The 24,266-nt window shown below is 28.3% G+C and overlaps 6 protein-coding genes across 6 annotated transcripts; 1 reads left to right on the top strand and 5 right to left on the bottom strand.

Moving 5' to 3' along the window:
- Positions 1-1,955: 1,955 nt before the first annotated feature.
- Positions 1,956-2,366, bottom strand: LOC145840535 (histone H3-like). The gene has a single exon (XM_082947828.1). It carries the CDS (start codon positions 2,364-2,366, stop codon positions 1,956-1,958), a length of 411 nt encoding a protein of 136 aa, XP_082803954.1.
- Positions 2,367-5,690: 3,324 nt separating this feature from the next.
- On the bottom strand, positions 5,691-6,101 carry LOC145840610 (uncharacterized). The gene has a single exon (XM_082947923.1). The coding sequence runs from the start codon at positions 6,099-6,101 to the stop codon at positions 5,691-5,693; it is 411 nt and encodes a 136-aa protein (XP_082804049.1).
- A 527-nt stretch (positions 6,102-6,628) lies between these two features.
- On the bottom strand, positions 6,629-7,039 carry LOC145840536 (histone H3-like). Its single transcript, XM_082947829.1, has one exon. The coding sequence runs from the start codon at positions 7,037-7,039 to the stop codon at positions 6,629-6,631; it is 411 nt and encodes a 136-aa protein (XP_082803955.1).
- A 2,335-nt stretch (positions 7,040-9,374) lies between these two features.
- On the bottom strand, positions 9,375-9,800 carry LOC145841363 (histone H3-like). Its single transcript, XM_082948725.1, has one exon. It carries the CDS (start codon positions 9,798-9,800, stop codon positions 9,375-9,377), a length of 426 nt encoding a protein of 141 aa, XP_082804851.1.
- Positions 9,801-13,175: 3,375 nt separating this feature from the next.
- LOC145840537 (histone H3-like) lies at positions 13,176-13,589 on the bottom strand. The gene has a single exon (XM_082947830.1). It carries the CDS (start codon positions 13,584-13,586, stop codon positions 13,176-13,178), a length of 411 nt encoding a protein of 136 aa, XP_082803956.1. The 5' UTR covers positions 13,587-13,589.
- A 6,478-nt stretch (positions 13,590-20,067) lies between these two features.
- On the top strand, positions 20,068-20,478 carry LOC145841364 (histone H3-like). Its single transcript, XM_082948726.1, has one exon. The coding sequence runs from the start codon at positions 20,068-20,070 to the stop codon at positions 20,476-20,478; it is 411 nt and encodes a 136-aa protein (XP_082804852.1).
- The last annotated feature ends 3,788 nt before the right edge of the window (positions 20,479-24,266 follow it).

Consider the following 24,266-nt stretch of genomic DNA (forward strand, 5'->3'; position numbering starts at 1 on the left):
TGTGCGTTTTAAATCTAACTTATGCAGTGGACTGATACAGACCAATTAAGTTGTCTCACTGGTTTAGAAAAACAAACGTACAGCTTTTTTAAGTTTGATGTAGTATGTTTTAATCCTTTTATCAGTGAAGAACTAGTAATAAAATCACTAAAACTCACTGGTAATTATACTAGCGTACCTAATGAAGACTTGAGTCTAATAAAAACGCATGTAGGTATTACTTTATGATCTAGAAAACCTAAGGTGCAAGAAAAGAGCGAACAACAACAGATTTTTTTTGATGCAGCGCAGGGATAGTTTATGGGTGGAGAATTTTACAAATAGTAGGACTTTTTTCGTTAGACGGGTTGAATAATATATTTGGTTTAGAAATAATTGGGTTGTACAAGGACGATGGTCTAGTTGTACTGCCTAATTCTTCTGGCTTTTAAGTTGAAAAGTTAAAAAACAAACGCACGCTTTCTTCAAGTCTAAAGGGGTTACGAGTCACTGTTTAATCACCAATGATGACAACTGACAACCTGGATGTGAAACTCAACTTGTATGATGTCTCTTATATGCTTTATAAAAAGTAAAGTTCAAAAATTATGTTTATTAACAAAAATTTTAGTCACCAGAAAACTTCAGAAAACTAATACTAAATTAAATTAATCAGGGTAGGTGTCAAATATGCACGAAGGGATATTTTTTCGCAAAGACACTTTTGCAGGATGTCAATTTTGCATGGGTGGTCACTTTTGCACGAAGACACTTTTGCACAAGACAAAATCTTTTTATTTTATTTAATTTTTGATAACATAAAGATTTTATGTTTACTGTCGTTGTTAAAGTCCCGTTATATTTATAATCTTTGTAACTAGTTTAAGTTTGAACAGTATAACTCATTATACAAATTTTTAACATACTTGTTTTACAATGAACAAACTGTAAATAAGTATTCTAAATTAAGATGATAAGTTTTATTGTAAAAACATTTTTAATTCTCTTTTTTTCATTATTAGCAATAGAAATAAATTTTATCAGTTTTCAAAATACGTTTAGTCAACCTTTTTTCAATTTTTTTCTCTTCAATTTTGTAGCTCTTTCAGTACTTTAAATCGAATCGAATAAATTTGCTGTTTTTATTTTCAATAAAAAAAGAGAAAAGCAAAATTAATAGTTCATTAAACATGTTAACTTAAAACGGAAATTTTTATCTTCATGTCAGCAAAGTTTCGACACTTTGTTTCATGTAGACAATGGTATATATTTAATCAACTTCAAATAAAATATTTCGAAGAATTTAGAGTATAGGAATTATACTTTTTAAACATTTACTTAATTTATTGTGTAATTAAAGAATATCAGATTGATAAAACGGCTTAAAATTTTACCTATTTTCAAGTTTTTAGCTTAGTTCAATTTCAAAATCCATTAGGCAATTACGTATTATTTAAAAATCATAAGGAAGTATAAAAAGTAAAGCGAGATTGGTTTCTGGATTAGTTCATTATAAAATTCTAAGTTTTTGTTATTATATAATAATCATGGAGCAAAAAAGCAAATGGAAATTTATATGTTGAAGAGGCCATATCTTAAACGTGATTTATTTCTTAATTCATGCTAAAAGGAATTTATGAAAATAAGTTTTGGAAAACCTGTTAAAATTAAGCAGAAAACGCTATTTTATAAAATAGTTGAAGTTAAAATAGTTAAGTTGGACTAAACAACTCAGTAAGTTTAACTGATAGTAATTCGACAATTGAATTTGGTTCGATTAAACTTAGGTTAAACAATATAACACTATGAAAATACTTTTTGAACATATTTTATTACAAAAATACTTCTACTAGAAATAGAAGTGAAATATCTTTAACATATACATAAAACATACATAAATAGAAATGTTAGAATAAACCATGGAAAGAAACTGATAAAACTTATAACACGCCAATAACACTACTTTAGACATTAAGTTAAGCACGTTCACCACGGATGCGACGGGCAAGGTGGATGTCCTTTGGCATGATAGTCATTCTCTTGGCATGGATGGCACACAAGTTGGTATCTTCGAAAAGCCCGACCAAGTAAGCTTCAGCAGCTTCTTGCAGAGCAAGGACTGCAGAGTTTTGGAAACGCAAGTCAGTCTTGAAATCTTGAGCGATTTCGCGAACTAGGCGTTGGAACGGCAGCTTGCGGATCAAAAGCTCAGTGGACTTCTGGTAACGACGGATCTCACGAAGAGCCACTGTTCCCGGGCGGTAACGATGAGGCTTCTTAACGCCTCCAGCTGATGGTGCACTCTTGCGTGCTGCCTTCGTGGCAATTTGTTTCCTGGGTGCTTTTCCTCCAGTTGATTTTTTTGCAGCTTGTTTGGTACGAGCCATCTTTAATTTCAACTTAATAACCTATTTTTTTTAAATACACTTTTAATTATTTTTTAGCTTATTTTAACTTTATAAAACATTATTAACTTCTTATTTTTCTAAGTGTATTTAAAACTTAATAGTTTTCATTTTTTCATTGCATAGTCATTACGGTCTAAAGAGAGGAAGTTTTGATCAACAAAATTCAAAAACATTTAAATATTTTGTTTTAATTGGTCAATAGGCACCAAGGAATTACAAATTATAGTTTAATTAAAGGTGAAACAAACTTAGCTAATCGACGCTTTTACAATACAACGAACTTAATAAAATTAACATTAAGTAATACACCTTTAAAATTATACTAAGTATCCTTACTAATTAAAAACTACAACTTAAACAATATATGGATTAATGTCATTATTAATCTTTAAGCCACTACAGCTTCCATATGGCTTAGTGAGTTACAATTGCTCATTTTAGTATATATAGTAAAACTTTAAATAATTATAATCAATTGGCTCTGATATTAATTGCCTTTGACCTAAAATACATACATGAGCAAGTATATCATTACTGCTAACTGAAATGATGTGTAGTACAATAACTAAAATGGATTTTTTTTAAAGATACTTTTGAAAGTAAATACAAGCTTAACTTATTTTTATTATAGTTTTTTAAAGTTTTCCGAGACAATGTTTAACCGTTTATTCAATGTAAATAAATAAAAAAAACATTCAAGATAGTTTTTAACAAACTTAAAAACAGATATTTTTTTTTAGTTTCTAAAGCTAACAGTTATTGATGCATTGCATTGATAGTCCAAAAACTTAAACCGTTCTTTACACGCTGTTTATATATTTAGATTAGTCAGTCAGAAAATTAAAATACTAGTAGTTTTGAATATATAACTTATAGTTTTCGTAATCTAGTGTGCACATTTATTTTTTTCAAGTAATTTAGTATGCTTTGCTTTTGAAAAGGTTTAAGACCACTGATTAGCTGAATATCATTGATACGAGCCGTTAAGTTTGAAATACATCTGTACTTTTTAAAACTAACAAAATAAAATATTGGTGCGCAAGTATTAAAACTTTAAAACAAGTTAATGATTCAATTTATTATCTTAGTCTTACTGAAACTTTTACGAAATTTCAGTAAGTGACTACAGAAGATTATTAAATGACAATATTAGTAAATTACAAAAAATGTACTGATTAAACTATGAAAGATATTAATCTAGATGCTTTTAATTTAACTAATAATTTAAAAATACATGACAGAATTTAAAAAACTTTCGTAAAAAACGCATACATAACAGTTAAAAACCATTAATAAAACTTCTTGACTCTCACTTGTAGATTAATCAATACTTTTAAATCCGAGGTAGGTCGTGTATGCGAGGTTAAAATTGACTGCATCAACTAAGCTGTGCGTTTTAAATCTAACTTATGCAGTGGACTGATACAGACCAACTAAGTTGTCTTACTGGTTTGGAAAAACAAACGTACAGCTTTTTTAAGTTTGATGTAGAATATTTTTATTCTTTTTACAGCGAAGAACTAGTAATAAAATCACTAAAACTCGCTGGTATTTATACTAGCGTACCTAATGAAGACTTAAGTCTAATAAAAAAATGCATGTATGCATTACTTTATGATCAAGGAAACCTAAGGTGCAAGAAGAGAGTAAATAACACCAACTTTTTATTTATGCAGCGTAGGGATAGTTTATGGGGAGAATTTTGCGGATTAGTAGGACTTTTTTCGTTAGACGGGTTGAAAATTATATTTGGTTTAGAAATAATTGGGTTGTACATGGACGATGGTCTAGCTGTACTGGCGAATTCTTATGGCTTTTGAGTCGAAAAGTTAAAAAACAAACGCACGCTTTCTTCAGGTCTAAAGGGGTTACGAGTCACTGTTTAATCACCAATGATGACAACTGACAACCTAGATGTAAAACTCAACTTGTTTGATCTCTCTTATATGCTTTATAAAAAGTAAAGTTCAAAATTATGTTTATTAACAAAATTCTAGTTATCAAAAAACTTTAGAAAAGAAATACCAAATACAATTGATCAGGGTAGGTGTCAAATATGCACGAAGTGACATTTTTGCGCATTAACACTTTTGCATGACGTCAATTTTGCATGAGTGGTCACTTTTGCTTGAAGACACTTTTGCACAAGACAAAATCTTTTTTTGTTTAATTTTTGATAAGATAACGATTTTATGTTTACTGTCGTTGTTAAAGACCCGTTATATATATAATCTTTGTAATTATTTTAAGTTTGATAACAGTATAACTCATTATACAAATATCTAACATATTTGTTTAACAATCAACAAACTGTAAATAAGTATTCTAAATTATGATGATAAATATTATTGTAAAAACAGTTTTATTCCTCTTTTTTTCATTATTAGCAAGAGAAATAAATTTTATTAGTTTTAAAAATACGTATAGTCAATTTATTTTCAAAATTTTTTCTCTTCAATTTTGTATCTATTTAGTATTTTGAATAGAATGAATTTGCTGTTGTTATTTTCAATAAAAAAAGAGAAGCAAAATTATTAATTAAACATGTTAACTTAAAACAGAAGTGTTTATTTTCATGTCTGCAAAGTTTCGATACTTTGTTTAATGTAGACAATGGTATATATTAACCTTCAATTGAAATATTTCGAAGAATTAAGAGTAAAGGAGTTTTATTTTAAATATTTACTAAATTTATTGTGTAACTAAATAATATCAGATTGATAGAACGGCTTAAATGTTTTACCTATTTTCAAGTTTTTAGCTTAGTTCAATATCAAAATCCATTAGGCAATTAAGTATCATTTAAAAATCAAAGGGAAGTATAAAAAAAAACAAGATTTGTTTCGGATTAGTTTAGTATAATAAATCTTAATTTTTCTTATTACATAATCAGGGAGCAAAAAATAAATAGAAATTTACATGTTTAAGAGGCTCTATCTTAAACGTGATTTATATCTTAATTCATGCTAAAAAGAATTAATGAAAATGAGTTATGAAAGACCTGTTAGAACTTAGCAGAAAACATTATTTTATAAAACGGTTGAATTGAAACTAGATTTGACTTAAGAACTTAGTAATTTTAACTGACTGTAATTCGAAAATTGAATTTGATTAAGTTTATTTTAGGTTAAACAATACAACACAATAAAAATAGTCTTTGAACATATTTTATTAAAAAATTCTTCTATAGAAATAGAAGTGAAGAATCTTTTATATATACATTAAACACACAAAAATAGAAATGTTAGAATAAACCATAGAAAAGAAACTGATAAAATTTATAACACTGCTTTAAACATTAAGTTAAGCGCGTTCACCACGGATGCGACGGGCAAGTTGACTATCCTTTGGCATGATAGTTACTCTCTTGGCATGGATGGCACACAAGTTGGTATCTTCGAAAAGTCCGACCAAGTAAGCTTCGGCAGCTTCTTGCAGAGCCAGGACTGCAGAGTTTTGGAAACGCAAGTCAGTCTTGAATTCTTGAGCGATTTCGCGAACTAGGCGTTGGAACGGCAGCTTGCGGATCAAAAGCTCAGTGGACTTCTGGTAGCGACGGATCTCACGAAGAGCTACTGTTCCCGGGCGGTAACGATGAGGCTTCTTAACGCCTCCAGTTGTTGGTGCACTCTTGCGTGCTGCCTTCGTGGCAATTTGTTTCCTGGGTGCTTTTCCCCCAGTTGATTTTTTCGCAGCTTGTTTAGTACGAGCCATTTTTAATTTCAACTAAATAACTTATTTTATTAAAATATAATTTAAACTATTTCTAGTTTATTAAAACTTTAAAGAATTTAAAAAGTGTATTCAATTTTTTATTTTTCCTAATAAAAGTAAAAAAGGTAATAGTTTTAAATTTTTTATTGTATAGATTTTAGACTATACTTAAAAAGTTTTGATTAACAAAATTTTACAAACATTAAAATAATCCATTTTAATTGGTCAATAAGCATCGAAAAAATACTGTTTTGGTTATGTCTGTTAAGCTGGGCTAAACAACTTAGTAATTTTAATTGATAGTAATTCGACAATTGAAATTGGTTAGGTTAAACTTAGGTTAAACAATATAACACAATGAAAATAGTCTTTAACATATTTTAGTACAAAAATACTTCTACTAGAAATAGAAGTGAAACATTTTTAACATATACATAAAACATACATAAATAGAAATGTTAGAATAAACCATGGAAAGAAACTGATAAAACTTATAACACGCCAATAACACTGCTTTAGACATTAAGTTAAGCACGTTCACCACGGATGCGACGGGCAAGGTGGATGTCCTTTGGCATGATAGTTACTCTCTTGGCATGGATGGCACACAAGTTGGTATCTTCGAAAAGTCCGACCAAGTAAGCTTCAGCAGCTTCTTGCAGAGCAAGGACTGCAGAGTTTTGGAAACGCAAGTCAGTCTTGAAATCTTGAGCGATTTCGCGAACTAGGCGTTGGAACGGCAGCTTGCGGATCAAAAGCTCAGTGGACTTCTGGTAACGACGGATCTCACGAAGAGCCACTGTTCCCGGGCGGTAACGATGAGGCTTCTTTACGCCTCCAGTTGTTGGTGCACTCTTGCGTGCTGCCTTCGTGGCAATTTGTTTCCTGGGTGCTTTTCCTCCAGTTGTTTTTTTCGCAGCTTGTTTAGTACGAGCCATCTTTAATTTTAACTAAATAACCTTTTTTATTAAAATGCACTTATTATTATTTTTTAGCTTATTTCAACTTTATAAAATATTTTTAGTTTCTTATTTTTCTGAATATATTTAAAACTTAACAGTTTTAATTTTTTTACGGTCTAGGAACAGGAAGTTAAGATTAACATAATTCAAATATTAAAATATTCAATAATAATTGGTCAATAGGCATAGAAAAAAATACAATTGAAGTTTTTTAATTAAAGTTGAAACAAACTTAGCTAATCGGCGTTTTTTAATACAACGAACTTCATAAAATTAACATAAAGTAATACATCTTTAAAATTATTTAAAGTAACCCTACTAATTAAAAACTATAACTTAAACTGTACATGGATTAAAGTCATTTCTAATTATCAAGCCCCTGCAACTTCTATATGGTTTAGTGTATATCAATTACTCATTTTAGCATATAAAGTTAAACTTGAAGTAATTATAATCAACTGGCTCTGATATTAATTGCATTTGACCTAAAATACATACATGAGCAAACATATTATTACTGCTAACGAAAATAATGTGTAGTACTATCATAGCTAATATGGATTTTTTTCAAAGTTACTTTCGAAAAGCAAATACAAGTAAAATTTATTTTTATTATAGTTTGTTGAAGTTTTCCAAAACAATGTTTAAACACTCATTCAATGTAAATAAAATAAAACAAACATACAAGATAGTATTTTACAACCTTTAAAAACAGATGTTTTATTTTTAGTTGCTAAAGCTAATAGCTATTGACGCATTGATAGGAAAAAAAACTTAATCGTTCTTAACACGTTGTTTATATATTTAGGTTAGTCAGTCAAAAAATTAAAATATTAGTAGTTTTGAATTTATAATTTATAGTTTATTTAGTCTAGTGTGCACAGTTTTTTTTCAAGTAATTTAGTATGCTTTGCTTTTGAAAAGGTTTAAGACCACTGATTAGATGAATATCATTGATACGAGCCTTCAAGTTAGAAATACAGCTGTACTTTCTAAAACTAACAAAATAAAATATTGGTGCGAAAGTATTAAAACTTTGGAACAAGTTTATGATTCAATTCATTATCTCAGTCTTACTGAAACTTTTACGAAATTTCAGTAATAAACTACAGAAGATTTTTAAACGACAATATTAATAAATATTTTAAAAAATGTATTGATAAAACTATGAAAGATATTAATCTACTAGATGCTAATAATTTAACTAGTAATTTGAAAAAATATATGACATAATTAAAATACTCCCGTTAAAAACGCCTACATTACGGTTAAAAACCATTAAGAAAACTTCTTGACTCCCAATTATAGATTAATCAACACTTTTAAGTCCGGTGTAGATCGTGTATGTGAGGTTAAAATTGCCTGCATCAATAAAGCTGTGCGTTTTAAATCCAACTTATGCAGTGGACTGATACAGACCAAGTACATTGTCTCACTGGTTAGGAAAAACAAACGTAGAGCTTTATAAATTTGATGAGAATGTTTTTATTCTTTTATCAGCAAAGAACTAGTAATCAAAACACTAAAACTCGCTGGTAATTATACTAGCGTACCTAATGAAGACTTGAGTCTAATAAAAAAACACATGTAGGCAGTACTTTATGATTAAGGAAACCTAAGGTGCAAGAAGAGAGTAAATAACACCAGCTTTTTTTGATGCAGCGTAGGGATAGTTTATGGATGGAGAATTTTGCCGATTAGTTGGACTTTTTTCATTAGACGGGTTGAAAATGTATTTGGTTTTGAAAGAATTAGGTTGAAAAGGGACGATGGTCTAGCTGTACTGCCTAATTCTTCTGGCTTTGAAGTCGAAAAGTTAAAAAAACAAACGAACGCCAAATTTTCTCATTTCACACATAAATATACTATTTTGCCCAAAATAATTCAGAACTTAGTGTTGAAGAATTTTCTGTTTCAGTAATAAGTAAGCTTTGTTTAATAACTTTAACAGGCATCAAACAAGAATAATGTTTCTAAATAATGACAGCCATTACTTATTGCAATTTTCAGTTGCTTAATTAACTAATAAATTAAATATTTTGTGAAAACTTAAATGTTTTTCATCTATTATCTTGAGTAAGCTAATACATCGATTGTAAGTGGTTATTTTGTCAGGTGGATGTTTTTTTATCAACTTAAAAACCGTTCTTATTCAATTGAGTAAAAATTAATTTAAAAAATATATGACTTAGTTTACAAAAATACTTTTACTACAAATAGAAGTGAAGACTCTTCAATATATACATAAAACACACAAAAATAGAAATGTTAGGATAAACCATAGAAAAGAAACTGGTAAAACTTATAACACTTATTTAGACAGAATATAAGCGCGTTCATCACGGATGCGACGGGCAAGTTGGATGTCTTTTTGCATGATAGTCACTCTCTTGGCATGGATGGCACACAAGTTGGTATCTTCGAAAAGTCCGACCAAGTAAGCTTCAGCAGCTTCTTGCAGAGCAAGGACTGCAGAGCTTTGGAAACGCAAGTCAGTCTTGAAATCTTGAGCGATTTCGCGAACTAGGCGTTGGAACGGCAGCTTGCGGATCAAAAGCTCAGTGGACTTCTGGTAACGACGGATCTCACGAAGAGCTACTGTTCCCGGGCGGTAACGATGAGGCTTCTTTACGCCTCCAGTTGTTGGTGCACTCTTGCGTGCTGCCTTCGTGGCAATTTGTTTCTTGGGTGCTTTTCCTCCAGTTAATTTTCTTGCAGTTTGTTTGGTACGAGCCATTTTTAATTTCAACTAATTAACCTATTTTATTGAAATATAATTTAAATTATTTTTAGTTAATTTAGACTTTAAAAAATTTAAAAAGTAATTCTAATTTTTTATTTTTCCTGAATATATTGAAAAGGTAATAGCTTTAAATTGTTTATTGTATAGTCATTATGGACTATACTTAAAAAGTTTAGATTAACAAATTTAACAAACATTAAAATGGTCCATTTTAATTAGTCAATAAGCATCGAAAAAATACTATTTTGGTATTTTAATTAAAGATCATACATTCTTAACTAAACGATGTTTTTCTAATATAAAGAACCTCATAAAATTAACATGAAATAAGACATCTTTAAAACTATTTTATATAACCGTACCAAATTAAAACTTAAATCGTATATGGATTAAAGTCATTTGTAAATTATAAACCACTGCAGATTCCATTTAGTTAAGTTTGTAACAATTGCTTATTTGTAAAATTTTAAGTAATTATAATCAACTTGCTCTGATATTAATTGCCTTTAACCTAAAATACATACATTAGCAAATATATCATTACTGCTAACGAAAATAATGTGTAGTACTATCATAGCTAATATGGATTTTTTTCAAAGTTACTTTCAAAAAGCAAAAACAAGTTTACTTTATTTTTATTATAGTTTGTTGAAGTTTTCCAAAACAATGTTTAAACATTCAATCAATGTAAATAAAACAAACGTACAAGATAGTTTATAACAACCTTTAAAAACAGATGTTTTATTTTTTAGTTTCTAAAGCTAATAGTTATTGATGCATTGATAGTAAAAAAACTTAACCGTTCTTAACACGTTGTTTATGTATTTAGATTAGGCAGTCAAAGATTAAAATACTAGTGTTTTCAAATATATAATTTATAGTTTTCGTAGTCTAGTGTGCACAGTTATTTTTTCAAGTAAGTTAGTATGCTTTGCTTTTGAAAAGGTTTAAGACCATTGATTAGCTGAATATCATTGATAAGAGCTGTTAAGTTTGAAATACAGCTGTACTTTTTAAACTAACATAATAAAATATTGGTGCGAATGTATTAAAACTCTAAAACAAGTTTATGATTCAATTTAATATTATAGTTTTACTGAAATTTTTACAAGTTTTTAGTAAGTGACTTCAAAAAATTGTTAAACAATATTTTAATAAATACTACAAAAAATGTATTGATAAAACTATGAAAGATATTAATCTACTAGATGCTAATAATTTAACTAGTAATTTGAAAAAAATATATGACATAATTAAAATACTCCCGTTAAAAACGCCTACATAATGGTTTAAGACCATAAAGAAAACTTATTGACTCCCAATTGTAGATTAATCAACACATCTTAGTCCGAGGTAGGTCGTGTATGTGAGGTTAAAATTTACTGCATCAATAAAGCTATGTTTTTAAATATAAAATTAAGCAGTGGACTGATACAGACCAATTAAGTTGTCTCACTAGTTTAGAAAAACAAACGTACAGCTTTTTTAAGTTTGATGTAAAATGTTTTTATTCTTTTATCAGCGAAGAACTAGTGATAAGGTCACTAAAACTCGCTGGTATTTATACTAGCGTACCTAAGAAGACTTGAGTCTAATAAAAAACGCATGTTAGTCAGTACTCTATGATCAAGGAAACCTAAGACGCAAGAAGAGAGTAAATAACACCAACTTTTTATTGATGCAGCGCAGGGATAGTTTATGGGTGGAGAATTTTGCCAATTAGTAGGACTTTTTTCATTAGACGGATTAAATAATGTATTTGGTTTAGAAAGAATTAGGTTGTACAAGGACGATGGTCTAGCTGTACTACCTAATTTTTCTGCATGTAAAGTCGAAAAGTTAAAAAAACTACGGACGCTTTCTTCAAGTCTAAAGGGGTCACGAGTCACTATTTAATCACCAATGATGACAACTGACAACCTGGATGTGAAACTCAACTTGTTTGATCTCTATTATATGCTTTATAAAAAGTAAAGTTTAAAAATTATGTTTATTAATAAAAATTCTAGTTATCAAAAAACTTTAGAAAACGAATACCAAATACAATTAATCAGGGTAGGTGTCAAATATGCACGAAGGGATATTTTTTCGCAAAGACACTTTTGCAGGACGTCAATTTTGCATGGGTGGTCACTTTTGCACGAAGACACTTTTGCACAAGACAAAATCTTTTTATTTTACTTAATTTTTGATAACATAACGTTTTTATTTTTACTGTCGTTGTTAAAAAACCGTTATATACATATTCTTTGTAATTATTTTAAGTTTGTGAACAGTATAACTCATTATATAAATATTTAACGTATTTGTTTTACAATCAACAAACTGTAAATAAGTATTCTAAACTATGATAAATTTTATTGTAAAGACAGCTTTATTTCTCTTTTTTTCATTATTAGCAAGAGAAATAAATTTTATTAGTTTTAAAAATACGTATAGTCAACTTATATTCAAAATTTTTTCTCTTCAATTTTGTATCTATTTAGTATCTTGAATCGAATAAATTTGCTGTTTTTATTTTCAATAAAAAAAGAGAAAAGCAAAATTAATAATATATTAAACATGTTAACTTAGAGAAGTTTTTATTATCATCTCTGCAAAGTTTCGAAACTTTGTTTAATGTAGACTATGGTACATATTTAAAAAACTATTACATATTTAAAAAACATAATATTTAAATAAAGTAATTTGAAGAATTTAGAGTATAGCAGTTTTACTTTTAAAATATTTACTAAATTTATTGTGTAACTTAATAATATCAGATTGATAAAACGGCTTAAATGTTTTACCCGTTTTCAAGTTTTTAGCTTAGTTCAATTTCAAAATCCATTAGGCAACTAAGTATGATTTAAAAACAAAAAGAAAGTAAAGAAAAAAGCGAGATTAGTTTCGGATTAGTTTATTATTATAAATCTAAGTTTTAGTTATTATATAGTAATCATGGAGCAAACAAGTAAATGGAAATTTGTATGTTAAAGAGGCCATATCTTAAACGTGATTTATTTCTTAATTCATGCTAAAAGGAATTTATGAAAATAAGTTTTGGAAAACCTGTTAAAATTAAGCAGAAAACGCTATTTTATAAAATAGTTAAAGTTAAAATAGTTAAGATGGACTAAACAACTCAGTAAGTTTAACTGATAGTAATTCGACAATTGAATTTGGTTCGATTAAACTTAGGTTAAACAATATAACACTATGAAAATACTTTTTGAACATATTTTATTACAAAAATACTTCTACTAGAAATAGAAGTGAAATATCTTTAACATATACATAAAACATACATAAATAGAAATGTTAGAATAAACCATGGAAAGAAACTGATAAAACTTATAACACGCCAATAACACTACTTTAGACATTAAGTTAAGCACGTTCACCACGGATGCGACGGGCAAGGTGGATGTCCTTTGGCATGATAGTTACTCTCTTGGCATGGATGGCACACAAGTTGGTATCTTCGAAAAGCCCGACCAAGTAAGCTTCAGCAGCTTCTTGCAGAGCAAGGACTGCAGAGTTTTGGAAACGCAAGTCAGTCTTGAAATCTTGAGCGATTTCGCGAACTAGGCGTTGGAACGGCAGCTTGCGGATCAAAAGCTCAGTGGACTTCTGGTAACGACGGATCTCACGAAGAGCCACTGTTCCCGGGCGGTAACGATGAGGCTTCTTTACGCCTCCAGTTGATGGTGCACTCTTGCGTGCTGCCTTCGTGGCAATTTGTTTCCTGGGTGCTTTTCCTCCAGTTGTTTTTTTCGCAGCTTGTTTAGTACGAGCCATTTTTAATATAAACTAAATAACCTATTTTATTGAAATACACTTTTGAATTAACTATTCGCTTATTTCAACTTTATAAAACAGTTTTAATTTCTTATTATTCTGAATATATTTAAAACTTAATAGTTTTCATTTTTTCATTGTATAGTCATTACGGTCTAAGAACAGGAAGTTTAGATTAACAAAATTCAATAACATTTAAATATTCAAAAATAACTGGTCAATAAGCATCGGAAAAAATACAATTTGAGTTTTTCAATTAAGGTGAAACAAACTTTGCTAATCGGCGTTATTTAATGCAACGATCTTCTTAAAATTAACATAAAGTAATACATCTTTAAAATTATTTAAAGTAACCCTACTAATTAAAAACTATAACTTAAACTGTACATGGATTAAAGTCATTTATAATCATTAAGCCCCTGCAACTTCCATATGGTTTAGTGTATATCAATTACTCATTTTAGTATATGTAGTTAAACTTGAAGTAATTATAATCAACTGGCTCTGGTATTAATTGCCTTTAACCTAAAATACATACATGAGCAAATATATCACTACTGTTAACGAAAATAATGTGTAGTACCATCATATACTACCATGTGGACTATACTTAAAAAGTTTAGATTAACAAATTTTACAAACATTAAAGTTGCCCATTTTAATTGGTCAATAGGCATCGAAAAAATACTGTTTTGGTATTTTAATTAAAGATCATACAATCTTAGCTAAACGATGTTTTTCTACTATAAAGAACCCCATAAAATTAACATGAAGTAAGAAATCCTAAAAATTATTTTATATAACTGTACCAAATGAAAACTTAAATTGTATATGGATTGATGTCATTAGTAATTTATAAACCATTGCAGTTACCAAATGATTTAGTGAGTACCAGTTACTCATTTTAATATATATAGTAAAATTTTAAGTAATTATAATCAACTTGCTCTGATATTAATTGCCTTTAACCTAAAATACATACATGAGCAAATATATCATTACTACTAACGAAAATAATATGTAGTACTATCATAGCTAATATGGATTTTTTCAAAGTTACTTTCAAAAAGCAAAAACAAGTTTAATTTATGTTTATTATAGTTTGTTGAAGTTTTCCAAAACAATGTTCAAACATTCATTCAATGTAAATAAAATAAAACAAACATACAAGATAGTTTTTAACAACCTTTAAAAACAGGTGTTTTATTTTTAGTTTCTAAAGCTAATAGTTATTGACGCATTGATAGTAAAAAAACTTAACCGTTCTTAACACGTTGTTTATATATTTAGATTAGTCAGTCAGAAAATTAAAATACTAGTAGTTTTGAATATATAATTTATAGTTTTTGTAGTCTAAAGTGCACAGTTTTTTTTTCAAGTAGTTTAGTATGCTTTGCTTTTGAAAAGGTTTAAGACCACTGATTAGCTGAATATCATTAATAAGAACCGTTAAGTTTGAAATACAGCTGTACTTTTTAAAATTAACAAAATAAAATATTGGTGCGAAAATATTAAAACTTTAAATCAAGTTTATGATTAAATTTATTATCTTAGTCTTACTGAAACTTTTACGAAATTTCAGTAAGTGAATACAATAGATTATTAAACGACGATATTAGTAAATTACAAAAATTGTACTGATAAAACTATGAAATCTATTAATCTAGATTCTAGAAGTTTTCAATTGAACTAATGATTTAGAAATACATGACAGAATTTTAAAAATTCGTAAAAAACGTCAATAACGGTTAAAAAACATTAAAAAAACTTCTGGACTCCCAATTGTAGATTAATCAAAAATTCTAAGTCCGGTGTAGGTCGTGTATGTGAGGTTTTAATTGACTGCATCAATAAAGCTGTGCGTTTTAGATCTAACTTATGCAGTGGACTGATACAGACCAATTAAGTTGTCTCACTGGTTTGGAAAAACAAACGTAAAGCTTTTTTAAGTTTGATGTAGAATGTTTTTATCCTTTTATCAGCGAAGAACTAGTAGTAAAATCACTAAAACTCGCTGGTAATTATACTAGCGTACCTAATGAAGACTTGAGTCTAATAAAAAAAGCATGTAGGCAGCACTCTATAATCAAGGAAACCTAAGACGCAAGAAAAGAGCGAATAACTCCAGCTCTCTTTTTCATGCAGGGTATGGATCGTTTACGGGTACATAATTATGTGAATTAGTAGGACTTTTTCGTTAGACGGGTTGATAAATATATTTGGTTTAGAAATAATTGGGTTGTACAGGGAAGATTGTCTAGCTGTACTGCCTAACTATTCAGGCTTTAAAGTCGAAAGGTTAAAAAAACAAACGCACGCCTTCTTTAAGTCTATGGCAGGGGTTCCCAACCAGGGGTGCTCGCAGCCCTTGGGGGTGCGAGGCAACATTCCAGGGGGTGCGAGATGGCTTTTCATTTTTGTAAGATAAATAAGGAGATTATCACTCTCTGATAAAGTTTATAAAGTTAAAAAGTACATTTTGTTATGAAAAGAAAATGGCGCTAATTTTCTGATTAAAATAATTTTATTAATACGTCATAGATCAAGAGCGCTTTTCTAGAAGTAAATTCATTTTACTAATCTCATTTAATAGCTGTTAGTTTAGAATTAACATTGCAGTAAAGCTTTATTAGACTTTTACACCTGTGAGTTTTAATCATCTATTCTTTAAATATTTAGTTTTTTTAACTGGCCATTAGTTGTTTAAAACAGTTTATGAGCTAGCATCTATTTTAATAGAAATACGTAGATAAAAATTAATATCTCCAGCAGGTTTTTTATTAGCTGTTAAGAACAGATTCTATTAAGTCTATTACATTTATAATGTAATCTTTTATTAAGCTTAGTTGTGCAGAAAGTAGAGCTTAAAGATTTAACATCAGTAAATTGTGAAGTTCACATTAATTACTGTATATTATACTATTTAAGAAAACTTGTTTTTAGCTTTTGTGAAACCAATTTTTATAGATCAGCAAAAGTATTCGATGCATCATCTTTATTTCTATTCATTCCTTTTTTGAACTTAAACTGTTTACCTTTTTCAATCTAATTTTTTTCTATTTATCTAGTAAGCATACAAACTTTCTTTTTGTATTTGCTTTTATACAAATATTTTTACAATTTAAGACTAAATATCTTTTAACTTTTTAAAATCTTAACTCAAATCTCTATTATTTTGAAACCTCATAGCTGCTAATAGTTTCTTACGATTTGGCGTATAACGTAGCTAAATCAAAAAAACCTCATACAATTGCTGAAGAGTTGATAAAGCCATGTGTGTTACAAATGACAGAAGATGTTCTGGGAAAAGAAGCTTCAAAAAAGCTTTAGTTAGTGCCGCTCGCTATCTAATAATCTTATTGAAAGTCGAATTAAAGATTTAAGTTCGGTTTTGGATCTACTGGCAAACCTCTTTTTTTGGCTTCTTACCATGAGGCGTAAAACGTAGCTAAATCCAAAAAGCCTCATACAGTTGCTGAAGAGTTGATAAAGCCAGGTATTTTACAAATGACAGAAGATGTTCTGGGAAAATAAGCTTCAAAAAAGCTTGAGTTACTGCCAGAAATAGCTTGATAATTGTGCATGAACCGTTTTCTTGAAAAAAGAAAAACTCTTGAACAATATTGGTGTTGTTCAATGAATATGTTTCCAAAACTTGATGAAAAAGCACTAAGTACTCTCATTCCATTCGCGACGACTTACTTGTACGAGTCTGGATTTAGTACTGTTTTGTCAATAAAAACTAAATCAAGAAACCGCTTGAATGCACAGGCAGACATGCGAATTGCAATCAGCAACAAAATGCCACGTTTTCAGAAAGTTTTGTGCAACAAACAGGAACAAAAAAGTCATTAACTTTAGAGTAGGTTTAAAGTTAAGTTCTTAATCTTTTCAAAATAATATTGTATGAATAGAAGTTTGATAGTTTGTTAAATACCTTGTGAGTATAACGACGTGTTATTTAGGATTTTTTTATTAAATATATAAAAGATTAGTTTAGTATTTTGTTAATGTTAAATGAAAACATTTTTGCTTTTTATAAAGATAGATTTTTTTTTTTTGTTTAATTGAAAAGTAATTTATTTTTTTAGTTAGTTTAAAAAGGAGCATGTAAAATTTCAAGTGATGAGCTCGAAACTCACTTGCTTGACCTTCAGAAAACGTTTATCGTTGCAGAGGGAAGAGTGAGTTCTATTGTTTTCTCCCTTATAAAAAATAAACAAAACTTGTTCGAATATAGTATAATATTTTATTAAATTTCAAAGTATTTTATTTTTGTTAATGTAGTACACTACCATAAAAATTAAAAAACATATTATTAGTTAATAAAATCAATAGTTTTATAAACAAATTATTAATAAATAATTATAGCATATAGTGTTAGGGGTGTGAGATCAAATTAACAGACTTTAGGGGTGCGGGGCATCAAAAAGGTTGGGAACCACTGGTCTATGGGGTTACGAGTCACTGTTTAATCACTAATGATGACAACTGACAACTTGGATGTGATACTCTACTTGTTTGATCTTTCTTATATGCTTTATTATATTATATTATATGTTTCAAAAATTATGTTTATTAATAAAAATTCTAGTTATCAAAAAACTTTAGAAAACAAATACCAAATACAACTAATCAGGGTAGGTGTCAAATATGCACGAAGGGACATTTTTAAGCAAAGACACTTTTGGATGACGTCAATTTTGCATGACTGGTCACTTATGCACGAAGACACTTTTGCACAGGATAAAATCTTTTTATTTTATATAATTTTTTGATAACGTAATGTTTTTATTTTTACTGTCGTTGTTAAAGACCCGTTATATTTAGAATCTTTGTAATTAGTTTAAGTTTGTGAACAGTATAACTCATTATACAAATATTTAACATGTTTGTTTTACAATCAACATACTGTAAATAAGTATTCTAAATTGTGATGATAAATTTTATTGTAAAAATACAGTTTTATTCCTCTTTTTTTTTATTGTTAGCTATAGAAATAAATTTTATCAGTTTTAAGAATACGTATAGCTATCTTACTTTCAAAAATTTTTCTCTTCAATTTTGTATATCTTTCAGTATTTCGAATCGAATCGAATAAATTTGCTGTTTTTATTTTCAAAAAAAAAAGAGAAAATTAAAATTGATAGTTCATTAAATATGTTAACTAAAAAACGGAAGTTTTTATCTTCATGTCAGCAAAGTTTCGATATTTTGTTTAATGTAGACTATGGTGTATATTTAATCAACTTCAAATAAAACATTTCGTAGAATTTAGAGTATAGGAGTTATACTTTTCAAATATTTACTAAATTTATTGTGTAACTTTAAAATATCAGATTGATAAAACGGCTTAAATGTTTTACCTGTTTAAGTTTTTAGCTCAGTTCAATTTCAAAATCCATTAGGCAATTAAGTATTACGAGTTAATGATGAAAAACGCGGTTACAATGATAAACTTTAGTTTGAAAAAACGGAGAAGAGACTAAAACGAAAATTATAAATAAAAGAAAACGAAATATAGTTTGATATAATCCCCCATTTAGTAGTTCAGTTTAAACAAATATTGGCAGAGAAGTTATAAACCACTAGACTACGAAAATTATAAATTATATATTTAAAAAGACTAATATTTTAATTTTTGACTGCCTAATCTAAATACATAAACAACATGTTAAGAACGGTTAAACTTTTTGACTATCAATGCGTCAATAACTATTAGCTTTAGCAACTAAAAATAAAACACCTGTTTTTAAACGTTGTTAAAAACTATCTTGTATGTTTGTTTTATTTTATTTACATTGAATGAATGTTTAAAGATTGTTTTCAAAAACTTCAACAAAATACAATAAAAATAAATCAAACTTGTTTTTGCTTTTCGAAAGTAACTTTGAAAAAAATCCATATTAGCTACGATAGTACTACACATTATTTTCGTTATCAGTAATGATATACTTGCTCATGTAAGTATATTAGGTTAAAAACAATTAATATCAGAGCAAGTTGATTATAATTACTTAAAATTTTACTATATATACTAAAATAAGCAATTGATACCTACCTAACCATATATATACGGCGGTGGTTTATAAAGTATTAATGACATTAATCCAAGTTTAATTAAAGTTCTCGTTTGGTACGGTTATTTAAAATAACTTCAAGGTTTTAATTTATACTAACTTTATAAGGTTTTTTAAATTGTTAGCATCGGTTAGCTTAGATTGTTCTACCCTTGACTAAAATTGTATTTACTTCGATGCCTATTGACCAATTAAAATGGATAATTTTAATTTTTTTGATTTTTGTTGATCAAAACTTCCTGTCTTTAGTCCATAATGACTATACATTGAAAAATTTAAAACTGTTATATTCAGGAAATATTAGAAATTGAAACTACTTTAAAAAAATTTAAAGTCGAAATAGACTAAAAAATTGTTTATAATATATTTCAATAAAATAGGTTATTTAGTTGAAATTAAAAATGGCTCGTACTAAACAAGCTGCGAAAAAAACAACTGGAGGAAAAGCACCCAGGAAACAAATTGCCACGAAGGCAGCACGCAAGAGTGCACCATCAGCTGGAGGCGTAAAGAAGCCTCATCGTTACCGCCCGGGAACAGTGGCTCTTCGTGAGATCCGTCGTTACCAGAAGTCCACTGAGCTTTTGATCCGCAAGCTGCCGTTCCAACGCCTAGTTCGCGAAATCGCTCAAGATTTCAAGACTGACTTGCGTTTCCAAAGCTCTGCAGTCCTGGCTCTGCAAGAAGCTGCCGAGGCTTACTTAGTCGGACTTTTCGAAGATACCAACTTGTGTGCCATCCATGCCAAGAGAGTTACTATCATTCCAAAGGACATCCAACTTGCCCGTCGCATCCGTGGTGAACGCGTTTAACTTCATTTCTAAAGCAGTGATTAATGTGTTATAAGTTTTATCAGTTTTTTTTCTATGGTTTATTCTAGCATTTCTATTTTTGTGTGTTTTATGTATATATTAAAGATTCTTACCTTTTATTTGTAGAAGTATTTTCGAAATAAAAATTGTTCAAAGACTCTTCTCATTTTGTTATCTTGTTTAACCTAAGTCTTATATTTTTAAGACAGTTTTCTATTTGTTATTATTTTAATTAAAGAAGAAGGTTCTACTGTTGATAGATAGTAACATCCACCAGAAAAATTTACCGCTTACGAACGATATATTAGCCAACTCAAAATAATAGATGAAAAATTTTAAGGTTTTCACAAAATATTTTATGTCATTGAAACTTGTAATAGGTTATGGATGTCGTGAGTTTGAAACATTATTTTTGTGTGCTGCCTGTTACAGTTAATAAGTAAGGCTTACTTATTACTAAAACAGAAAATTCTTCAACACTAATTTTTAAACTAATTTGAGTACACTCGTACAAATATGTGTAAATCGAAGAAATGCTAATTTAAGTTTTAAAAATCTAATATATTAATAATACTTATGTTGTATAATTAATGTATATAAAATTTATCTACTATTAAATATCTTCTTTAACACTATCTTTCTGCGAAGTAATATTGCATAATAAGTAAAGCTATCATATTATATTATAAATCTTACCACTTACAATTGACTTAAGCCAAATTCAGTTGTCATTAACAAAATTACTAAGTTGTTTAGTCCAGCTTAACTATTTTCACTTCAGCTATTTTATAAAATAGTATTTTATGCAAAGTTCTGACAGACTTTTCAAAACTCATTTTCAGAATTTCCCTTTTAACATGAAATAAAAAATAAATCACAATCAAGATATCGCCTCTTTAACATGTAAGTTTTTATAAACTTATGATCCATGATCATTATATGTAAACAATAACTAAGGCTTATTATACTAATTTATTCGAAACTATCTTGCTTTTATCTTATAACTTTCAAATAATATATGATTGCCTAATAGATTTTGAGATTAAACTAAGCTAAAATACTTGAAGAACAGATAAAACATTTAAGCCGTTTTATCTACCTGATTTTATCTAGTTACTCAGTAACTTACTAAACAATTGAAAAATATAATTCCTAAACTCTAAATTCTTCGAAATGTTTTATTTGAAGTTGATTAAATATTTACCATAGTCTACATAAAACTCAAAGTATTGAAACTTTGCAGACATTAAAATAACAACTTCTGTTTTTAGTTCACATATTTTTTAAGTTGTTTATTTTGCTTTCTCTCTTTTTCTATTGAAATAAAAACAGCAAATTTATTCGATTTTAATTTGATTCAAAATACTAAAGATACGAAATTGAAGAGTAAAAATATTGAAAATGAAATGTAAATGACTTAACGTTTGTTTTTAAACTGATAAAATTTATTTCTACAGCTAAGAATAATAAAAGAATTGAGTCACTAAACCGTTATGATTTTAAAATAAAAAAACATAATTATTATTTATGCGTATTTACAATTTTTGAATGTAAAACAAATATGTTAAGCATTTGTATAATGAGTTATACTGTTCACAAACTAAAACTGATTACAAGTATTATATATATAACGGGTCTTTAACACTGATAGTAAAAATAAAAACATTATGTTATCAAGAAATTATATAAAATAAAAAGATTTTATGTTGTACAAAAGTGTCTTCGAACAAAAGTGACCACTCATGCAAAATTGACGCCTTGCTAAAGTGTTATTGCGCTAAAATTTTCCTTCGTGCATATTTGACACCTACCCTGATTAATTATATTTGGTATTTGTTTTCTAAAGTTTTTTGATAACTAGAATTTTTATTAATAAACATAATTTTTGAACTTTACTTTTTATAATGCATATAGGAGAAAACATATAAGTTGAGTTTCACATCTAAGTTGTCAGTTGTCATCATTGGTGATTAAACAGTGACTCGTAACCCCTTCAGACTTGAAGAAAGCGTGCGTTTGTTTTTTAACTTTTCGACTTAAAAGCCAGAAGAATTCACCAGTACAGCTAGACCATCTTCCCTGTACACCCAATTCTTTCTAAACTATATATATTTTTTAACTCGTCTAACGAAAAAAGTCCTACCAATTCACATAATTCTGTACCCATAAACGATTCATACCCTGCATGAAAAAAAGAGCTGGTGTTATTTTCTCTTTTCTTGCGTCTTAGGTTTCCTTGATCTAGGGTACTAACTTACATGCGTTTTTTATTAGACTTAAGTCTTCAATAGGTAAGCTAGTATAACTATCAGGGAATTTCAGTGATTTTATTACTAATTCTTCGCTGATAAAAGGATAAAAATAAACTACATCAAACTTAAAAAGGCTGTACCCTTTTTTTAAATCAGTGAACTAATTTACTTGGTCTGTACCAGTCCACTGCTTAATTTTAGATTTTAAACGCACAGCTTTATTGATGCAGTCAATTTTAACCTCACATACACAACCTACCTCGGACTTAAAAGTGTTGATTAATCTACAATTGGGAGTCAAGAAGTTTTCTTAATGGTTTTCAAACGTTATGTTTGCGTTTTTTTACGAAAGTTTTTTGATTCTGTCATGTATTTTTAAGTTATTAGTTAAATTAATAGTCTCTAGAATCTAAATAAAAAAGTTTCATAGCTCTATTAGTACATTTTTAGTAATCTTTAATAATATCGTCGTTTAATAATCTTTTATAGTCACTTTCTGAAATTTCGTAAATGTTAGAAGTTTTATCCAAAAGTACAATCAAATATGTTTTATTGTTTATTTTTTCTATCACTGTTAATCCTAACCCTTACTTTGTCAGTCACTTTTTTGTTATATCTTTTTGTTTTTTAAATATTATTTTTTTTCGTAATTTTGTTTTCAACTTTTAGTAGTTATTTTTATTTATTTTTTTACTATCACTGTTACCACCCTTATACTCAGTTTGTAACATATTTTTTCTTCTTTTTGCTTTTTTATATTTTATCTTTTTGTTTTGTTTTTGTTTTTAGTTTTAATTAAGTTTTTTAATTTGATTTTGTGCTTTTTTTCACTTTTGTGCAAAAATAACTCTTTGTAAAAAATGACTCTTCGTCCGAAAAGTCGTTGTGCAAAAATGTCCATTGTGCAAAAGTGTCCCTTTGTGCATATTTGGCCATATGTTCAAAAATATCTTCGTGCATATTTGACCCGTTTCCAATTGGTCAACGTTTAAATAAAAGATCTAGTGACAAAGAAAAATTTTTGAAGACAAAACAGGATTACGAGTTAATGATGAAAAAACGCGGTTACAATGATAAACTTTAGTTTGAAAAAACGGAGAAAAAAACTAAAACGAACATTATAAATAAAAGAAAACGAAATATAGTTTGGTATAATCCCCCATTCAGTAGTTTAGTTTAAACAAATAATGGCACAGAAACTATAAATCACTAGACTACGAAAACAATAAATTATATATTTAAAAACTCTAGTATTTTAACTTTTTGGCTCACTAATTAAATATATAAACAACTTGTTAAAAACGGCTAAACTTTTCGACTACTAATGCATCAATAACTATTAGCTTTAGCAACTAAAAATAAAACATCTATTTTTAAAGGTTCTTAAAAATTATGTTGTAAGTTTGTGTTATTTTATTTACATTGAATGAGTATTTAACATTGTTTTAGAAAACTTCAACAAACTACAATAAAAATAAAGTAAACTTGTAATTGTTTTCAAAAGTATCTTTAAAAAAATCCATATTAGCTATGATA

The sequence above is a fragment of the Thalia democratica genome, chromosome 7 (genome assembly GCF_965202585.1).
Source record: "Thalia democratica chromosome 7, ktThaDemo2.hap1.1, whole genome shotgun sequence".
Taxonomy (NCBI): domain Eukaryota; kingdom Metazoa; phylum Chordata; class Thaliacea; order Salpida; family Salpidae; genus Thalia; species Thalia democratica.